This window comes from Ammospiza caudacuta, chromosome Z (assembly GCF_027887145.1).
Source record: "Ammospiza caudacuta isolate bAmmCau1 chromosome Z, bAmmCau1.pri, whole genome shotgun sequence".
NCBI classification, from domain to species: Eukaryota; Metazoa; Chordata; class Aves; order Passeriformes; family Passerellidae; genus Ammospiza; species Ammospiza caudacuta.
The window spans coordinates 12,709,914-12,731,748 of NC_080632.1; the positions used below are offsets into that span (position 1 = coordinate 12,709,914).

Sequence of the window (21,835 nt, forward strand, 5' to 3'; positions counted from 1 at the left end):
AAATAACTTGAAACTAACAGTCTTGGGTGATAGAATCAGTGACGGAGGTGAAATAATTTCTTCTTTGTTTTTTTATGGCATCAAAGCATTCTGCAAATACTGCTAAAAAGAGGGTCTGCATATTAATTGTCAAAAGGCAGGAGTTCTGTGTCACGCTGACAATAAGTTTGGTGCAATACAAATTGTGTTTAACCCCTAAGGCAAAGTGCAGGTTAAATGTAATTTGCTTTTAATCCAGGTGCTACTCATTTGAAGAATACCCTTTGTCGTACACAGCATAAAGGTGAATTAACTGTTGGGCTTCCTGGTGCTGCAGTGTCAAAAGGCCTCACTCGCTATCACTTCCCTTCTTTGCACACAGACATTGTGCAGTGCAACATGTTCTGATCAGACAACATGATTTTACATCTCTGAAAGCTATATTTTACATCTCTGTAAGTATAACTTTGGGCCTCAGGCCTGGGAATTCACCTGGTTGAAGGATGTGATGTTGTAAAAGCCTCTTTGGCAGGTTCGCTTCACGTCTGCCTTACCAGCACACCAGGCACACCAAACATTTCAAACAGGTACTAGAATTTGCTGGCAGTAGATCTCTGTTGCTTAGCAGAACACTTGCTCTTGGCATGACCCTACACAAACGATGCCTGTTGTGCATTTTAAGTTTTCACTAAGTGACAACTGAAGTTTGTTATGCAGAAAAGGGCAGCATGAAAGCGGCCCTGTTGGCTTGCTCTTGGCACTGCCACCAGAGGACACTTGCCATGGGAATGTTTGAACCAGTGGTGTTTTCTTGTAGCAATTATTTATCATTGTTTCTGTAAGAATTTACTTCCAAGGAAAATATGAAGCTTGCAAAAGTTAAATTTGGAAAAGTGTTGAAAACAGTCTGGCCGAAAAGTGTAAATTTTTGAATGAGAAGAGTGCCTACGTGGGAGATGGATTTAGGACTCACCATGCTTATCCTTCTCTGCTGCCTGGACTTCGCAATGCTGCCATATGTCCCTTCTCCCCCAGACAAGAGGGGAAAGGGATTGAGAGAAGGGTCTCTGCGCAAGGATGCAGAGCCTGAGCGGAGTCACTCCCCACAGAACGTTGCCCGGTGCGCCGCTGGGCAGGCGTTCCCCTCAGCCCGCCATGAAAAGACATCTCGTGCGGCTCCCTGCGCGCCCCTCAGCGCCCCGCGGGCGGGGCCGCCCGCGCGGTGACTGACAGCCGCCCTCGCCAATCAGCGGCCGCGCCGAAGGCAGGGATTTGCACGCGGTGCGGCGTTGCCGCGGTAACGGCGGCGCGCGGCGGCAGGGCGGGCGGTGCGGCCTGGCCGCGGCCACGTGAGCGCCTTCCCGCCCGCCCCGCCTCCCTCCCTGCGGAGCGGGCACGCCGGGCCCTGGGCGGCGGCAGCGCAGACACCCAGCCCCAGGGCGCATGAGGGAGTTGTGATCCACGCGGAGGTAATAGGTGTCTAGGAGGACATGGAAAATTAGGTGCCATCCACGGCCTCGGGAGCCTTCGATCTGAATAAGCCCGTCAACTCTTCTTTTTCGGGCAGAGCGGTGGAAGATTGGTTGGGTGAGGAGGAACCATACTTTGGCTTCTCTCCTGAAGTTCAGGCTACTCTTCTGCCTGGCCAACCGGCGCAGGGTCCTCTGAACTCACAACCCAGTTTTGCTGGTTTTCACCTGATTTCCCTGTGAAGATGGTACTGACAGCATGAGTGGCCTGAGCCTCAGTCAGCCAGGGTTTAAATTATGCAGTCCTGTGTCCTGTCCTCATCCAAGGAAAACAGTGCTTTCCCCTGAGTACCAGATGGTGAGATTCCTGCAGAGGTCAGGGGCCCAGTTATAAATAAGCAGAAAGGTCAATCAACAGAGATTTGTGTGACTTTGTACCCTTAGACCAGCTAGCTGGTAATACATTCACTTGTATTGGTACTTACTGTGAGGATAATGCATTTGTTCTGTGGAATTTGTTTCTGCAGAGGTTTGCGTGGCCTGGAAAAAATGGTGCATGAACATTTACCAGGTCAGATGTTCTGACTTTTTGGTTCCCCACTCCTCATTTATGTGTGTGTTTTAAGGGGCAGGACAATACAACTGCAGTAGTCATGCTAACAATATGGACATTGAAAGGCAGAAATGTTATTCTCTGCAAAAGGCGGCCTTACCTGACACATAATTGCTGATTGCCCTATATAACAAATTATCTCAGTTCTGTTCCTAGAAAATATGTGGTACATAACAATAATGAAAAGGTTTAATAAAAAAGCCATTTTGTTTTGCTTTGTTTTGTTTGGAAAGCACAACAGAAACAGAAAACTTTGCTCTCCAAGTGGTTTATCTTAAAGCTTACTGCAAAATGTGTTCCTAAGGTACTATAACAGAACTGATCTCCCAAGTCACAAACTAATACCATTTCCTTCATTACAAATTAATATATTTTACTAAAATTTACTTTTTCTATCACCTTAACTTTGTAGGACATTGATCTCTAAGAGAATGCACTGGTTTATAAACAGGTGAAAATACGGCTACTCAGTAGGGAGCTTGGACATACCTCTTTTTAAGCTACATCTGGGGACATTTCAGGCTTGTATTCCATATGTATTTTTGTTGGCACATGGAATTTAATCCTAAAGAATTATAAGACAGAAAACAGGACAATATGGACCAATGCTTCAAATGCAAACTGAGAAAAAGATGCTCATTAAACATGACAAGTTACATAATCATCATGACCCAGGGGTACCAGGTAAAACTTGATGACCTTTATCCATCATGTCCTCTCACACCAGTTGTAAATCATTGTTGATTTAATCTGGAGGAGAAAAACAGTAATGTAGAAGAATGATGCTTTTAAGGTTTTTTACAAGCAAAGCCTTCAGAATGAGTGCTATAGTGCTGTTAAGGCTCTTGATGGACATGATGAATGTTTTGACAGCCCTCCTACCACGCTGTTTTCTGTAACAGATTTAGTAAGCAGCCCTTTCTTTTTTGTGTTACTACATCATGAGTGTTCTGCAAAGAATTAGGATGTGCTGCATTATTCATGCAACAATGAGTATTTAATAATGTCTTGTTAGGTTTTCCAGCATTTCACAAAATAATTGGAATGTCCAGAGTTTTGCTTTTCTAGACATTTTCCACTTAAGATAATTTCATCTGCTGCTCTAGATTCCCTCAGCTTCTCTTCTGCTCTTGTGGCTCTCTGCTCATTTAGTTTTCGTATTTTAGTAGCTGACCCATCTTGCTGAGTTTAATAATTTCCGTGATAATCAGATTGTCTATCTGAGTATCCTGTTCATAACAAAAGTACCAAAAACCTTAGTTATGGAATCATTTATCAGAAGAAACAGTTTTTCTCCTATTCAGAAAAATCGGTCTATTAAGATTGATTTTCACTGTAAAAGAAAAGAACATTTTCCACTTTAGATTACTTTAGCCTGTATAATGTAACTGTATTGCTGCAGATTATCGGGAAAAATATCTTTCCATCACTGAATCACTTTACACTTGCAGGGAGAGGCTCTCAGCACATGTGCAGTGTCCTCCTCCTTTTGACTTCCACTGCCTTGTGTCAGTTTGTACAAGCTGACATTCTTGGCTTCTATTTTTTTGTTTCACTGAATATGCATTTATCCATCCACCATTTTTTTCTCCCTAAGGATGACCCTGCTATATTGAAATAATTGCATAGTCATCATCCAGATCCCTGGGAAAAAAAAAAACCCTGATTCTGTGCATGTGAGTTCCAGAAATTGAAATGCTGCACGAAGATAATTGAGCTGGAAAGCAGAGGTTGCTTACCTTGAGCTCTGTAAGCATACTTCAGTGTCTGTTTTCTCTCATACTTGAGTGCTGTGGGCAGGGTTAACATACTCATTATTATCCATTATTTGATGCACATCTGTTATCTAGGATTTGCAGGGTAAATATCAAAGATATGTGCTAGTAACTGAAGATGATTCAGAATGTTATATATAAGTATCCCTATTGTCACTCAATTGGGAATATATATGCTGATTTTTGCACAAGAATAAGTGTGGAGGCAGTAATATTATTCCTTTACAATATGAGATGAGTGCATTAAATAATTGTGAGTAAAGCAAAGGTAAATTTTACCCTCACCCTCAGTCGTATTGCATCACTAAGCAAAATACAAAAACCAAGAACACTGTAGAGTGTAAAGGATATCTGAGATGTGAGAGAATCGTGTTACTGAATTTTAAAAGTTTTTTGAATGCTAAAAGTCTAAAAAATTACCCCTTTTTCACTAAAAATATTTCATTTTTTTCCCATGTATTTTAACTAGTAGCAGTCCTAACTTCTTCACATAATGTTAGGATCTCATTCAAATCAAAGGAATTATTTCTTACATTTGGCAGAGGACATAATAACATGAAAGAACTACTGGGTCTCTAGAAGCAGTCTGCAGCTTTCTCTGGTAACACAGTCACAAACTTACATAGAACTAATTAAGTAAAGTAGAACTAATTACTGCAAAATTGTAAATAGGATCTTCTTAAATGCCAGGTATACACTGGCTACTGTTGATACCAGGGACGTTTTGAGTGACCCATAGAGGTAGGTTTTAGGTAGAAAGGCAATCAGATTCAGTGAAGGATCTGGTCATTTCATTGGTCAGAGGAAAATTGTGAAAAGCATTGACTAGGTTGATTGTCTCATTACAAAGAACACCTTAAACAGTTCTCTATAAGAGCTGTATAGCAACCTCTGGGATATGTATTTTTCCTTATCTTACACATGCAGACAGGCTTAGAGACACCCACGATTTCTCTCTTGTGTAAGTCATACAGGATACATCTTTGAGGAAACTTCCAGTTTTTTCTAACCAACACTTTAAACAGTGAGAAAAATGTTCACTAGAAGATTCCCAGAGAGTTCTTGCCTGATTGCAAATATCAGATCACAATGGCTTTTTAAGTTGGCCTGTGTGGTTTTGAGTATTCTTGTCCTGCCCTCCTGTCTGGCTGTATCCACTTTAGACAAAGGCATAACCACCACTGTCTGGGCTGCAGATCGCGGGGGAGAAAAGGTGTGTGTGCACCTGAGCCTCTGCTAGAACAAGCTGCACACTGGGATGTTTCTGAGTGTGCATTGGTCCTGAGACATTTAAGCCAGGCTCCTGTGATATTAGGTGTTACAAAGTCTTGAAACTGATGGAAGTGACGTATATGCCAATATTTGTATGTTTGGAGCTTGCAGGTGGTTTCATGAGAGAGGAGGATTCATAAGGACATGGATCATGCTCAGCTGTGAAAAGATGAAGCATGTTGACATAGTAAACTTTGGTATTTATTTCCATAAAATAATAGATTGTTCTTTTCACATGACTGAAGGAAATTATTTGTCTCTAGGACTAACCAAAGGCGATTCTTTCAGCCAGACACTGTGGAGAGAATGTAGTGCTGAACTGGAAAAATGTGAGGTTTTTAATATGTGGTTAATTTGCTAAAAATATTGTTGGAAACATAAAAATGTTTTTTCCTTTTATCTTGCAGTGAAAAACAGATCCAACAGTAAGATATTACAAATTGTCCAATATTTTTGTCCAGTTTATGTTTGAGTACTTTGTCTTAACAGATTTCTAAAATGATTTATAATTGAGCAATATAAAACATTAACACAAGAAAAAATAAAGTGTGAGATGCTGGTTAAATTTTGTTTGCTTTCCCTTAAAGAATAATGGGAAGCCTCATAGAAAACATTTTATTTAGAACGAGCCTGAAGCAATGCTTTCTGGCACTCAACAGATGGTGTCATTTTGTTCTTTCTGACACCTCTTTTTATATGTAAATATAAAGAGAACCCATGAAAGTGGAGAAAAAAGACTTACTTTTATCTTGAGTGTAGAGTTAGGGGTCAGCCTTAGAAAATCCTGTGACTGGACTGATTCAGTATGGAGGTGCTAGAAAATCTAAATTTAATTTTCCTATTTTTCAGACTTCTTGTGTTATGCTTGGCAGATCACTTATTTAATATCTCTTATTTAATATCACTTATTTAATATCCTTTTATACTGTTAACAAAGTTTTCTCCTTTGTCTGTTTACAGAATCCAGCCCAAACCGAAAAACCAGGATCTCTGGGTGCCCTTGTACAAGAAGCTTTTGCTTGTGGCTTCTCACTTAAAGCTATTTGAGGCATTTCCAGTTTATATAACAGTACAGTTAGGTACTACAAGTAAAATCTTTTCTTTTAGGGTACTTGTGAATTTAATCCAATGTACATAAATTACCCTTATTAAATGACCCACATAACAAAGTGGTGTCACAAACAGAAAGCTTTGGTTCCAAGCACTGCATGGTGGACAGGCAAACAAAGGGAAAACTCAGAGTGAAGTGGGGTTTTACATAAATGAGGGTACACACAACCAAGTGTTTTTGAATCCAAGATAATGGATGAACCAGTTCCATTCTGCAGGCTGAAATTAGTCTATTTTTTTTTGGCGCTGACAATCTATCTGTAGCTGAGCTTCTGCCAGGCTTTTGTGTTTGCCACCAATTTGAACCCATATGTTTTCCTCTTCATTTATGTGTCTGTGTAGCCTTTCATCCTCTCCCTCCAGCAGATCAACCTATGCAGACATTCTTATAACTCTGTTATGGGATTCCTGGTTTTTGTAAGCATTCTACAATTATAGATGACCTCTCCAAAGAGCCTCGTGGATTTAAGCCACTGTCACCTGAAGCAAGTACTCCATATAAATCCTTCTCAGCTTTATCAAGCACTTAAAAAAATAGCAAAGTATTTGGTTCCCACTGCATACTTTGCCTGTTTATGGTCTTCCTGGAAGTTGTCTCTGCTTTTGGATGAAGCCAAGCATGTCCAAGGGGATTTTTTTTTTAATTGTCTCTGCTTTTAGATGGAGTCAAATATATCTGAGAGGTTCTTGGGGCACTTTTGACTTGTAAGCTTGAAAGCTCTGTGTTTATTTGGTGCAAGAATTTATCTTTCTGTGGTAGCAGATTAGAACAGTGACACTAAACCAGCCATATAGATTAAACAGAGTTTACAGTCTGATACAGCTACACATGGAAAGGCTGTGATACCAGTCAGCATCCATAAACTGTACAAAAACAGAATCCCCAAATTCTCACAGCTGTTCCAGTATTTTGTCCATTGAATAAGCATGGCTATGTCCTGGTAGTAGGAAGCTTCATGCAATGTGTTCTTCCATTAGGTAAACTCTGTTTTTGTTATAGCTGGGAGGTCTCCGTGTGGAATTCTAGCTAAGTCAAAAGCAGTAGCGTTGCAGATTCATTGGAAACAGCCAGTTTAATCCCCCAGCTAACACAAGTATGTTTTTTTCAATTCAGTCAAGGAATCCAGGCTTATAAAATGACTTTATAATGGTTTTTGAGGAATTGTTTACATGAGAGAATCGAGAGAGATGAAAAACAGAGAGGGTTGCTCTTCAGAAATGGGCTGCATACAGGAAATAGGAAACGTATGTGTCAACTTTGCTTCCAAGTTCCAACACTGTCATGAAACAAGACATAACGAAGGCTGTTTCAGGGAAAAAGTTTCCACTTCTATAGATTGAATCACACAGGGAGGCGAAGAGAAGGCAGCTTAAGTGAAGCATTGTTAATAATGATGTTGTTTCAATTTCTGGCGTTGTTAATAATGCTATGGTTGCTGTTGTTGCAATAATGTTATTGTTGCAATTGATTAGGTGAAGTTCAAAAACTGTGCGCAAGAGTTCCCGTTCCCACTTCAGGACAAGAAAGTGATAGAAGTATTGAGCTACTTGTGCTCTCATCACTCTGTTCTATTTTGATTAGACAGAAGCCCTTATCCTGATTCTAAACTATACATAGTATTTAATTTGCTTTTAATTACATTGAATTTCTCTGATAGTTTTAAGTGATGTCACTGCAGTTCATGAAATTGTTTTTAAGTGTTGTCCTCATTGGAATTGCAGAGGAGAGAAATGTTTTCCCATAGCTATATGAATGATTGACTGTGCCTTCCTGCTTTATTAAAACATACTGCAATGTTTTAAAAAGAAAAACATAAGAAAGTTTTATGTTTTGAATTGTTAAATCCCAGTCCTGATTTACTCCCACATCTTTACCACTGAGCTTGAGAGAAGATTTGAACTGCTCATATGCCTTTTCATTTCACACTGAATTTATAGGAAGTTTCCAAATAATAACAGTGAAGTTGGCAGGAATAAATGTAGACCAAATTGTGTAATCCCCACAAGGAAGCATAATTCTCTTATGAAGTATTTACAATAGCAAGCTTGGAAATCCAACAATAGGTTATATTGTTAATAGATTGTTTATAGCACCTTTTATTGACTGATTCATTCCTAATGGCAACAGATTTAGTCACCTAACATTCTTCATATGGCAGGCAGTTCAGTGTTCACTGTTGCTTTAAGAATCCTCTCAGGTATGAGAAAGTTTCTTTTTGACATAAATCAATAAATAGGACATAAATAGGACCTTGCAAAGTTCAGAAGTTCCCTGAAATGTTACTAAACTTTCTTATGCTCCCTTCCTGTGACCTGCCAATAACCTTTATCTCCCCTGCCTTCATGACCCTTTAATGTTTCCCTGGCTTTCCATTCCCTTCATCCTCCTAAAGAGCTTGGCTATTTCCCAACTTGGATTCATCCAACAGGCCACCCTCCTTGGAAACACTCCCAGTCTTTCAAACAGCCTTGCAGTACAGTAGCCTAAATACTAGTTTGCACATTTAAATTTCACATACTGCTGAACCTGTTATTTTGATATCTGAACTAAAAATTCCAGTACTATAGTTCATTGTAACCATCAGCATATATTATGTGCACCTGATACACCTGATAGCTTCAGACATGACAGGATACTACAGCCACACACTTCACCCTGTTTTTCAACTGACTGCAGTTGTCTAATACAGTTTTGGATGAGGTGTTAACTTTGAATGCGCCAAGTATAATGGTCCTCAAAAATTTTATTTTTAACAGCCACAACATACTTGCTCACAGATTTGTTCCAGCACAAATCACAGACTGGGTCTGATAGTCTTCACATTTTCCAGTTTTCCTACAAATAAATACAAGCTTCACAGGAATTATCTGTAAAATAAGAAAGTATCCCAAGTGTCACAGAAATGTTCAGTTTTGTGAGTATTTAAGCAAGCAGTGTCAATGCAGCAATCTAAACATCTTTGTGTGCTGCACAAAAGGATGACTACTCACATGAACCTGGTGACAACTTGTTTTTTCACTGTTGCCCCTGTACTTAAGGTACCCCCTAGAATATTTGTAAGAGACTAGAATGAGCTCAGTTGCTTCTCAGTAACACAGAGAAAGTTTAAGTTTGTCATCTCAAAATTAATGACAAAACTATGTCATTGCAGTTGGGTATAGTAAAAGTCAGCCTGGGGGTTTAGAGTGGGACAGAGGAGGGTGAAAAGGCTGTTGAGTGGGAACAGAGTCTTGAATGGTGACATGGCAAAAAAGCAGTAAAAATATCCAGGTTGCAGCAGGGGAAGTGAACCAAGACACCAAGACAGCCAGTGTGCATATGTATGTGTATTATGAATGCCCCACAAGTTTGGAAGGATTGAGATAAAGTCTGGAATATTCAGTAAGGGCAACATGACTTCAGCCACGTATTTCTTCTATCACAGATAAAGTACTGTCCTTGGCAGTTACCTATCTATCTATGTGATGTGCTAGTTTGGTTTTTTATTTTACCATGCAATTAAACCAGTAGCCTCTGCAGTATATGTGTATGGTCTGAATTATATTTTCTAGTCTTTGGAGGAACAGCCCAAAATACTGTAAGAAATGAACATTTAAGGGATAAAGCACAAATTTATCTGTTTACAGGGATACACTGGACATTGAAAAACTGAAACATATTTAGTAATATCTGGAGACTGAACAAAGGCAGTGCCCTTTCTCTCTCATCCAGCATGTACTTCAGCCCCCAAAGCACCTCAGTAAGCCTTATTAAAAACCTGCTCCATTTCATTAATAAGTCTTGTACTAGGACAATCAAGATTGGTCAGAGAGTTTGTGACACCACAAGTGCTGAATTAAGGGGCTAAATAATCTCCTTCAGCCAACAGATTGACTGGGAATACTTTCCTTTCTTACTGTCCCTTTGTAGATTGGACATTGACATCTCTCTAATGAGAGAGTTTTTCTTATGTCTCTGGATACAGGGAAATGATGTTTAAGTATCGATGTTGAAGACTGCCAGAAATACCAGTTCTATCAGAAACTGAAAGTAAAGCATACTGGTTATACACCAAGCCACTTGCATGTCATCAGTTTCAGTTTGTGCAAACCCATCAAATTTCATGTCCTTCATGATTTTACAATCCTCTGGGACCAGAATTTCAGATTTACATTGTTCAGCTGATCACTACAGATAAGAATATATTTGATGTTATTTATCTGCTATTAAAAATATAAAAGATTAGTATGGTTAATTGTTCCTTGTGATAAAACCAGTGGTTGGTAACCTTAACTAGAGAGAATGTATTTATTAATTTATACTAATTTCATTTGTTTCAGGGATGTGTAGAACAAAAGACAAAAGGATAACACACAGAAATCTCCTTATCTACTGAAGCAGCCATAAGGTTCAGTGTTCCAGCTCTGAAGTCCCTAATATATTTTGGCTTGTGAAAATGGATTAAGAAGATGTAGAATCATTCTGAATACCAGACTTTTCCAAACTCTTTATGTGTAGGAGAGAGAATTTTCCTGAAATGTTATACTCTTTAAGGAAACATATGTCAAGAAAAACAATGTGAACAAAACTTGTAGTAGTCTATCAAGCGCTGAAGAAGCCATTATTATCTCTAACACCTTGCCTTTAGAGCAAGTTTCATGATCTTATGTGCCAGATCTTCCCAGAATTTTTCCCAAAGTAGTACATCTAGGAATCTGGATCCCAGAAGAGGTAACCAGGCACTGCAATAATACCACAACAGTCAAATTCTTCAGACATGTCTCAAACACCAAGAAGACCTCCCTTCAAGGTATGCTACATCTGTGGCAGAGAATTTGGGTCCCAATCTATTGCTATACATGAACCTCAGTGCCTGGAGAAGTGGCGTATTGAGAACAATCAGCTACCAAAGCACCTTAGAAGGCCAGAGCCCAAGAAACCTGAGGCCCTTACTGGTTCTGGTTCCTACACACTTGCAGATGAAAATGAAGCAGCTTATTATAGTGCTCAAGCCCAGCTGGTGCCCTGTAGAAAGTGTGGCCGAACCTTTTTTCCTGAGCGTCTCCCTGTGCACGAAAGGTGCTGCAAAGGAGGCGGCAGCGGTGCGAGGCTACCAAGCGCTGCCGCTGGTAAATCTGGTAAAGCACCAAGATCTGGACCTGGCCCAGCAAGTGGTATTCAACCTGAGACCCATCAAGGAACGAGCAGGGCTGCACCAGCTGTGTCAGACCAGGTAAATTGCTAACCATGTCCTGTATGAAAGGGTGTGCATGCATCTTGATGCTTGGCACTCCAGGGGAGATTGGCTTGCCATCAAATTTAAAATCACTTTTCTTCAGAAGAAGCTTTTAACTGCATGCAAATTTTTCTCTGCTAAATAGAGGATAAAGAAAAGGGAAATACTGGGAAGGGACTAAGGGAAACTACTTATTCCTATTTATTTTGATTTTCCTTTTGAATGGGAGTAGTTGGGTTCTCTGTTGAGAGTTTAAGAGTTATATCCCCAAGAGGGACTATTGCTTGATTTAGTTCCCTAGGAGATTCTCTTGAGCAGATCAGGCAAGGTTTGGATGTCATATGTTTTAGGAGATGTTAGGTATTTTTCTTTAGTTAACATGAAATGCAATGTTTCATTGTCCTGCAAGCACTTCAAAACATGATTTTCATATTCTACTGGTATTCTTAACCTTGGCATGCAACATCAGTTTACTGAGGACTGCATGTTCAAAGGCAGCAGTTCTGGGTATAACAACAACAAAATAAATAAGACTGCACATTTTTTTCCACTGAATTTGATTCAGGATCCAAGAATAAAGAAGCTGATTCACATTATCCAAAAGCTACACAGAGTTTTGGAAAATTGGATATTTTTTTTGCATTTGTTTCTGCACAAGCTGTCCTTTGGCCAGGATTTTTGTAAGATAGTTGTCTAAATTTAGGCCCAGTGTCCAAATTAAATGGCCTTTTTTTTTTTTGTAATGCAGGCGGGAATCCTGATTGCCTAAATTTCTTTCGAAAATGGGATTTAGATCTCTCAGTCACCAAAGGAATGCAATGCTATGCAGAGCATTTTTTAAGATGCTTTAGAAGGCAAAGTGTGTAACATGTCAGTTTACCAGCTGCTGAGTAAAATTAAGATAATAGCATTACCCTAGCTCACATGAGACTAAGAACTTCAGGAGTCCCTTTTTTATTATGCTTTATGAGGCCACTAATTGATATATTTTGGCGAATATATTTATTATGCTTTATGAGGCCACTGATTGATACATTTTGGAAAGTTGATATATATTTAGCAAATTTGCCTTTATCAGCAAATTTTACATTATCCACAAGCAGTTCAAAGTGCTACACATCTGCATTTATAGTTGTAGGAAAAGTGATGCTGTTTATACTACAACGTGCTCTTTCCCAAAGACCTGTCATTGCTCTAAAGGTGATTGTTCAATGAAAGACATGGCTGTGAAGCAGAGAGTTTAATCTATCACACATAATCCTGCAGATTATAAAAGAGAGGGCGAGGGCAATTTTCTATAATTATGGTCCCATAAAAAAAAAGTTTAGAGTGTGGTTTGGCACTGACAGTGATCTGTAAAAAAAGTTACCCTCTTGCACAACATATCTGCTCCCCTTGTGGATTCACTCACATCTGCTGACTTGTTGAACAACAACATTATTGCCACTTTTTACTTCTGTGAGCTCTGCAGAGCCAAAATGAAATCTGTTCAAATCTGTCCTTCCTTCTGTGTGAACAACAGGTTTCCTCATGTAATTTCAAGCAGTTACAGTTCATCAGTTGCAGCAGAACTAATAAGACTGTAGAGCTTGCAGTTTGTAATTGACTTTGAAGGACTTTATTATTAACAATGACTTTCAGGAAGAGATAATGGATTCTACATCTCTTGAGGTCTATCCTTTAGTACAGAATTATGCATTAAAGGCAGAGATGCGATGGGAAGATTGAAAGAAATATCCTGTGATCCAAGGGGTTCCTCTGGACTTGCAGACAACTTATAAGAAGCTGTCAAAGGAAGCCACTTCCCTGTAGATTTAAATTCTCTGTGAGAGAATCTTCATTTCCAGTTGAACATTTTGAAAGGTGTGGAAAACACACATTGAAGGGTTTGGAAAAGCATTAGGCATATGGAATAACTGCAGATTAATTATGAACAGGATCAAGGTCTGTGTCTCCACTAAAGTCTTCCTCTTTTTCCAGCATATGGTTTTCATTTTGCTCACCTTACCAGCTACTCAGCTGCTTATTAATACCGTTATAAAATAGTGCTTCACTAGTGGTGGAGTGAAATGGCTACTGTTCTGGTCCTGGCTGGAAAGCATTTGGGGCAGTCCCTCTCTCATCTAACAGACTTACTCACTGTGACAGTGAATTATTTAATTACTCGCATAAAGCCCTGATTCAGCAGAACATCAGAGGAAAGCAATAACTGAAAAAAAACCACCCAGCCCTTATATATTTAGGAGAATTAGTGCTCCTGTTAAATAAATTTATGCAGTAAAAGATGCCCTAAATGAAAAATCTGGATTTTCCTTATTTTCAAAATAAAGTTCTGACTGATTTAGTCGTATACCATGTAAAGTGCATTTTAACTTTACAACTGCAAGCACTTCTCCCTGTATGCCTCTGCCTGTATGCCCTGGAGTTCTCTCCCCTTCAGTAAGTGTGGCATCAACTAGGCCAGTATCATTCCTGACAAACTCTCTCAGTTCTGCATTAAATGTCTTTGAGGTGGAGACTGAACAGCCTCTGTAAGCTGTCTCTTCCAGTACCTCTCCTCGCTTTCAGAATCAATGAACACACCTGAGTTAATCATGTCTGACTGTGTAGAATAACAGCATTTGGTTAGAGACTCTCAAGGGTCACAGCAGCTCAGAAATTCTGCTTTGGATTCTGCTGTGATACCCCAAACAATGGAACTGGTGTGTGCAGCTACTGAAACTCAGACTTGCACTAAAACAGAGTCAATGTTCTATTGTAGAACACAGATTCTGTTTTAGTGCAAGTCATAGACAAAAATATGTGATATGTGTAAGTGAGCACCAATAACTTGCTGTGTGTATATGAGTTATGGGGTTTTTGACATTAGATAACGCTGATCTTAAAAGCCTATTAGATGGTGCTGCCATCTGCTGTTTTCTTCTTATCTGGTTAACTACCTGAAAAGATTTCACTGATGTTCCTTTGCTGAATTGTAATGCATTTTAACACAATGTAAATCTTTAAAATTTGTGTAGCAAGAACTTTGATGTTGTATTTTACTCTAGGCTAAAACCATGTAGTATCTTGGTAAAGGGAAGGCTTCTTCAGGTGCAGTATAATTCTAATGAAGTTGGAAAGTCAATGAGCTTTTTTTGCCTCATTGCAGTGGTTTTGAATACCTTCCTAGAGAATACTGACAAATAAATTTGCAAATATAGAAAGTTAGATGAGAATGAACAGTGAATGGGTGGTTTGAATGAAGCTTACTGAGTATTATCATTGGGAACGTGTCCTTCCTTCCTTTGCTTGTACATGGACGCGCTATTTATTGTACTGACATACTCAATTTAAAAAAAAAAACATCAGGAGCAAAATGGGGTATTTCATGCTTCCAGTGGAGTAATATTTTTAATTGTATGCATAATCTTGCAGAATTACCTTGCTGTTCAAGGCATGTGATCTTAACATGAGTGCTGTTGTAGGCTGTGAAGTGCAGCTTTGGATAGTCATGAGATAGCCACCATATACCTTGTCCATGATCCTTATGCAAAATGTTTTTTACTTAGCTGAGAGGAATGTGTGGAAAGGGTTGCTTTCATGCAATAGACTGCTGCTACTAAGTGCTTGCACCATTCTTTTCCTGAGCCTCTAATCCATGGGCAGTTCAAGTCTATGACAAGAGCTCCATCCCAGAGCAGGATGCCCCGCCTCTTCCCATTAAAATAAATGGATAATTAAACAAATAAGGGAAGAGGTGTGTGCAGTCCTGGATGATAAATATTTATGTAGGGAAGTTTGGGATTCAGTCTTATTGTGTGTACTTAAGAAGAAATAAAAAGCTTTGTGCAGTATGGAAGGATTTGACCTCATGTAACACTGTAACAGCAGCCTGGGGCTAACCTTAAGTAATGTCAGGTCTATTGAAAATACATAGTTGCATGGCCCTCTGAACTAAATAACTTCATTCATAGTCACGCAGACATACTTAGCAGTCTTGGAGTAAAAAAGAAAATACTGAGACACCAGAGGAAAGCCTAACTACTCTGTTAGGTATTTGTAGGTATTTTTATAATAACACATATCCTCAGGAACAGACCTTCCCTACAACCCTTTTTGAAAGTTAAAAACAAAGCAGTGAACAGACAGCCTAGCCACTGGCCTGTGAGTAGTTTGGGTTGGAAAATTGTGGTGTTTCCAAAAATAGTTTAGTTTCAAACTGCAGGCCTCCAGATGTTATATTTGGGATAGACACACTGAAAACAAAAAGAAATGAAGGGTAAATATCATCAGCTGTAGAAATTCCAAGTAAAGCTTATCATATCTTGGATTCCACAGTTAAAAAAAGAAAAATCTGTTACTACCAATTGTTAGGCTAATCTCTTTCAGGTTTTAAACATGTGTGCAGAGAACAATTTGTGTATATAATTGTATGTGTGGTGATGAGTCAATCACAGTATTTTTCAGCAATAAAAATAATTCTATCCTAAGAGTGATCTGATTTCTTTTAATTAATTCTGCTTTCTCCTGTTGTTTCTGTACCATTTTTAATTGTGGAAATTGCAAAAGACAGACATTTCTACTTGAAAAAATTTCTGCATTTGCACTAGGATTTCTTTTTCTTATTCTGTTACCATGGAAGAGTCCCTACAATCTGAATATAAGTAAATTGCTCTTTCCTAGTTTGTAGCCAATAAGTAACTATTAAAATGAATGGCAGAAACCCACCTAATGAGAACTCATGGGGAAAGTGTGTTCCCAATGATTTTACACCTAGCATTTTTTAAGAAACCGTTTCTAAAATAGTATAACCATACCCACAGCAGGAATGCACACTAAAAAGAGTTCTCTGTCCTCAGGAGTTTAGATTGTAGTTTCCTTATCTAAAGCTCTCCAGAGCTTACAAATAAATGTATAGTGTCTTTAGAAGACTTTGTATCTGAACCCAGAGTCTTACTTGAAAATCAGACAAGTTCTAGCTCACAACTTGAAGTAAAGAAGTAACTGAAATTTGATAATGGAAAGTTATAAGATGTTTTTAAAATAGCTGTTGCTGTATTCATCTAAAAATAGGAGAAGAAGGCTGTATTTTTACATATATTAGAAAATTTGCTTATATAAAATACTGTGTTATCAAAGATAGCAAGGAAATTCCATTTGTAAGTCAAGAGGATGAAAATGTCCTTGGAGAGCCCGTCTTTTCAAGACACTGTGAGAACTTTCCAGATGAAGTCCAACTTTTCCCAGAAAAAATGCACTTTATAGAGTAGTATTTCTTTCATGTAAGTGAGATTACATGTGTGATACAGGAAGGCAATCTTATGGAGATTGTTCACTAATGACATTTTCAGACTGTAACATAAATACAAGAAGAGCTGCCCAGAATTTCATGAACACATTGATGGGCTGACAGAAAGAGTCATAAATACGGGAACAGGTTATGCTTTGTCTTACACAGCAGCAGAGGAAAAAATGAAACCCCCACCACTCTTGTTTGAGTGAGAAAGGTTTCCTGTATTTGGTCTGGCATGGCTGTCCGTCTAACTTGAGGAGGGCAGGGATAGCTCATCTCTTACTGGTATTCTGCAGTCAGAAGTGTAGGAAGTGCTGGCAGTTGTGAGACACATCTGTGTGCCTCAGAGTTCTTCTCTGCAGCATGTTTTTATCCTACTTCCTGAGCACGGCTGGTGCTGACACCACGCCTAGCCCAAGACGCGCCTAAGGACACAGCTGAGTCCATAATCTGCAATACCACAGTAATTATACATTTTTCAGCCTTAGATTATGTATTTGTGAGGTTTGGGGTTGAGGAAACTTTTTCTTCTGTTGTTGAGCTGTTTTCCTCTGAGAACAAAAGCAGATCTTCAGTGTGGAAACAATGACTTGCTTAGAGTCCAGTTCTGCCCTTGCTGCAGTCACTGACAAAGTTCACGCTAAGGCCTTTGGGATAAACAAACAGCAGTTTCTTTTTTGCCCCTCATCCTGAAATATCCTGGCTTGGTTTTAATCTTTGAAGGCCAAGAATTCCACCAGATAACTAATCTGTGTCAAAAGTGAGGTAAAGAACCACAATCATCTCTTGGGAGAGCTGCCCTCGCTGTCCTGCTTAAGAGAGATACTAAGGCTGGACACAGTGCTTTGAGCTGTGTTCTGGTAGAAGATGGAGTCTTTCTGTTATTGTACTAGACATCAAGAGTTCAGCTGATGAAGCTTCTGTTGCTGCTTTCCATTTTACATCTGATTTGTAAGTAAAAAATTACTTCAGCCATTTAAGATGAATGTTGCATTGTAACCTGATGAAGCAGAGGTGTTGTTTCTGCATGTGAAGACTTAGCATTTTCATGAACTTTCAGGTATGAAAATCAAAGAGAGGAAACTTAACACACTTAAGTATAGATTAGTCCCACACATCAGCATCTGCAGCAGAAACCTGCCTGTTCCAGGTGCCCACTTAATGAGGCAATATCTCTTACAAGCCTCAGGACTGATTCCCAACAAAACCAGACTGAAAAAAACAGTTACACAGATTTCACAGATAACACATTCCTTATCTACATGATTGCTTCCATACAAAGGCATTCTGATTCAAAGTGAATATTGAAAACGATATTTATTTCTCTTCATGGTTGTTATTTGCAGGCAAAAGTGATAAGACGGCCACCAACAGTGATTTGCTACATATGTGGCCGTGAGTATGGAACAAAATCTATTAGTATACATGAGCCACAATGCCTGAAAAAATGGCACCAGGAGAATGAAAACCTCCCCAAGCACTTGAGAAGGCCAGAACCCAAAAAACCTGAAGTCAGGACTGTGCAAGGTAAGCTACAGACTAAATTATGAGAGATGAGCAAAAAATTGTGAGGAATTAAAAAAATATTTTAAAGCAATATGTAAACAGTTTGCAAGTACTTTGTTCTCCAGTGTACTGTCAAGATCTTGTTTTAAGCTTTCCCTCTGCTTCACAGAAGGAAACCTTATAATAAAGTCTTGAAAGTAAAAGTAGTCATTATCTATGGAACATGGCTCCTGGGACATTCCCCTCCATGTGCCAATGTGTCCTGAATCAAAACACAAATAGATTAGCAACCTGCTTCACAGCTACACTACTACTTTTTGACTTCTTCTTTTAACACAGGCACGTCTTAAAATGAGCAAAAACATCCAAGAATAACGTGCAGGCATGACACAGAATCATTAAAATAAAATGTCCTCAGGCAACATAAGTATAGATACTTCAGCCAGATTCTTCTACAGTCAACAGTCCATACTGATGCCTTTTTATTTACAAGTCTCAGAAGCTTTCATTGTGAGACACTGTAATATAAACACAGTGGAGAAAAATATATATGTAGTACAAACCAAACAATTAATTTTTGCCAATTTTACATGTTTGTGCTGTGGGTTCTGTTTCCTAAGGTTCCACTTCTTCAAATCAATGAACACCAATGATCCCCAGCATCCCCACAGATGGGCTGTCATATGTATCTGAGGGTCATATGTTCACTCTAGGATGTAAAGGAATTCCTATACATGCTTTGCCTGGAAGCTCTTCCCAGGACTTCCCACTCCCACATAAAGTTATTTCACCTTTCTTGCTGGATGCTTTCCCTGGCCCTGCCAGCCGTCTGAGCTACTTTGGGCCAAGTTTGGACCACTTCCTCACAGGCATTTAATTCACACACACTTTTTTTTAAAAATTCCCCACAATTTCCCTCAGCTTCCCAAAATGTCTGGAAAAGTAGACAAAGTCTCCTACAACTCACTTGTGAAAGAGTCATACACCAGATCAGTTTACAGCAGTACAAAGAAATATGTCCTCAGAAGACATGCAGAAGAGAGCAGGATCACTGAGAACACTAACCAGATGTTCAAAATAATAATCAAAGTTGAAGTAATATAAAATCGGAACTTGGTTAACAGATGCCAAGTGGCATACTTGAATCTGCAGTAAAAGATGTGTTCAAAAGACATCTTCATTGTATTTGCCTTTTAAGATGTTAAGCACTTTTTAATTATTACACATTGTGTGGTAAAACAGATGGAGAAAATGAGAATTCCATGTGAAAGAGGGGGATGCAAAAAGGCAAATCAGGTTATTTTGAAATACACTATTCTTATTTTGAAGGAGTGAAAGCAGAGAGACAACCACTCTTTGAGAAAACAATCTAGCAGAAGGCTCCCAGATATGAATCAGAAAGTTGTCTCATTTACTCAATGAGTCATATCACAGGCGCCTCCAATCTCCTGTGAGGTGTGTGCCCACGGTTCCTCTGGGGATACTGACCTGCTTCCAGCATCTGTCCCTAAATGCCTGCTGATGCAAGCCTGATCTGTTCTGTAGCTTGAGCTAAAACTGTTGTTCCCCCTGCAGCTGCCTCATATTCCTGGCCTTGAGAAAATAAGCTGTGTTGTTCTTTTTCCATAAGACTTACTCTTGGTCATGTGGTAAATGCTATAACTGACCTTCAGACCACATGCATGTACTGCATGTCTCACAGTTTCTTAGCTCAGGGGGGAGGGATTACCCCTGTTGTTGAATGAAATAGACAATGTTCAAAAAAAGCTCAGAAATATTAACTGCTTTCATAAAACTTTTTATAACTTACATAAATCTTTTTCTGAAAACTGAAGTGCCACGGGAAGACAACCACTGCCCTCATTACACAGTGTTTTGTTTGTGGAATGCCTAACACATGCCTGCAAGGAGAAAGTCATCTCTCTTTCTCCCTCTCCTCTTTTTTTTTTTTTTTTTTTTAATATTCCATAAACTTTCCAAAGTACAGAAAATACACATTCATTTCCTGCTAGCAGAGGGGATATTTGTCTCAGCCAAGAAAAGAAACACAACTTGATTGCTCTTCTAACAAAAAGAACATTAGGAACAGGCATATTAAGAGATCTAAGGCTTATTGTGGTTATGTGAACCACTGGATATGATTCATATTAAAATTGTATGGGCCTTTAATGAAGAGCTCTATCATGAGCCAATGACAGAAACCATGAAATATTTTTAAATGCAAAAATCCTTTTCTTTCAAAAATTGTCCACTGCTAACAGTTCAAACAAACAAAAAAGATTTTAAAATCTTTTTCTATATTGTCATACCAAATAAGAAGGGTGAAGCAAATACGTCTTTAATTTGAGCCATGTAGACTTTGTAGACCTTTTTGTGCATGCACTTCAAATGAAAATCCTTAAGATCTAAATCCAGGTATTAAGCAACCTGCCTGGCCTTTTGGCAAATCAGTTTGAAAGAACACTATGTGAAAATCCATTTCGAAAGGAAAGTCCATTTCAAGATGAAAGTAAACAAGATTTATTTTTTTTTTTACCCAAATTAAATCTTGAAAACACATCTGAGTGTTTGAAGAATGCTTCCGAGTTTTCAGAGCAGTCATGCTTCCCACAGTGGAAAATAACTGAGGGTAGGGCTGGATTAGTGTTTAGATGACAATAGATGCATCACTGCAATGACTTCACAGGAAGTTGTGGCTTTAAAGTACTGTAGTTTTTGTCTGTAAGGTTTTAGGTTTATCTAAGATTTACTCTACTTTTTAAGTATAACTTACATGGACTCTAACAGGAAGAAAATTGGGCCCCTTGTCCAGAGCAGTACAAAGAGCATATTCTCAAGTACGATATGCTCCCACCCATAGCCATGGTCAGATAACACATGCTTGTTAAACAGAGCTTGAAGCAAAGCCAAAAAGTGAATTTGCTGATAATAGTACCTATGCAAAGATGTTAATAATTAGCTGAGAATGCAGATCATAACACGCAGCATGATGTTTTCTCTGTACTCTCATACAATACAAAATTATTCAGTTTGAAGTTAATTTAATTCAACCCTTGGGACAAAAACCAGTCTTTTTAATATACTTTTTACTCTTTTGCTTCTTTCTTTTCTTTTTCATTTGCAAAAGCAATATGGTTTGGTTAAACTGAAAGGCTCAGTCAACAGGTATTTCCTGAAAATATTTTCCATAAAGAGTTGAATGTGGGTCTCCAGAATGAAAGCTGATACTTTCTTTTTCTAATTTTCCAGCCAAAGGTTTCTATGATCTTGATGCTCTAAATGAGGCTGCCTGGACCAGTGCCCAAGCCCAGTTAGTTCCATGTGATATTTGCGGGCGTACTTTTCTTCCAGACAGACTGATTGTCCACCAGAGGTCCTGTAAACCGAAACCTGCAAAGTGAAGTGGATGTAACACACATGCATACAAATGCACGTCTGCTCACACATACACAGACAGACAGACACACATTTTTCCTAAGCTAAATAAAGCGTGTGTGTGTGTGTGTGTGTGTGTGTGTGTAAGTGTGCGCACATGAATACACACACATGCACCCATGCCTTTCAGACAAACCATGAGAGAAATAAAATTCATCTGGAGAGACATGGTCACCAAAACTTTATTG

General features: G+C 38.9%; 1 protein-coding gene across 1 annotated transcript; it reads left to right on the forward strand.

Moving 5' to 3' along the window:
* Positions 1-1,056: 1,056 nt before the first annotated feature.
* Positions 1,057-21,613, forward strand: ZNF475 (zinc finger protein 475). The gene is given in 5 exon segments (XM_058824373.1): positions 1,057-1,149; positions 10,753-10,908; positions 10,910-11,431; positions 18,053-18,233; positions 21,462-21,613. Coding segments are annotated over 5 exon segments (1,104 nt in total).
* Positions 21,614-21,835: the final 222 nt, after the last annotated feature.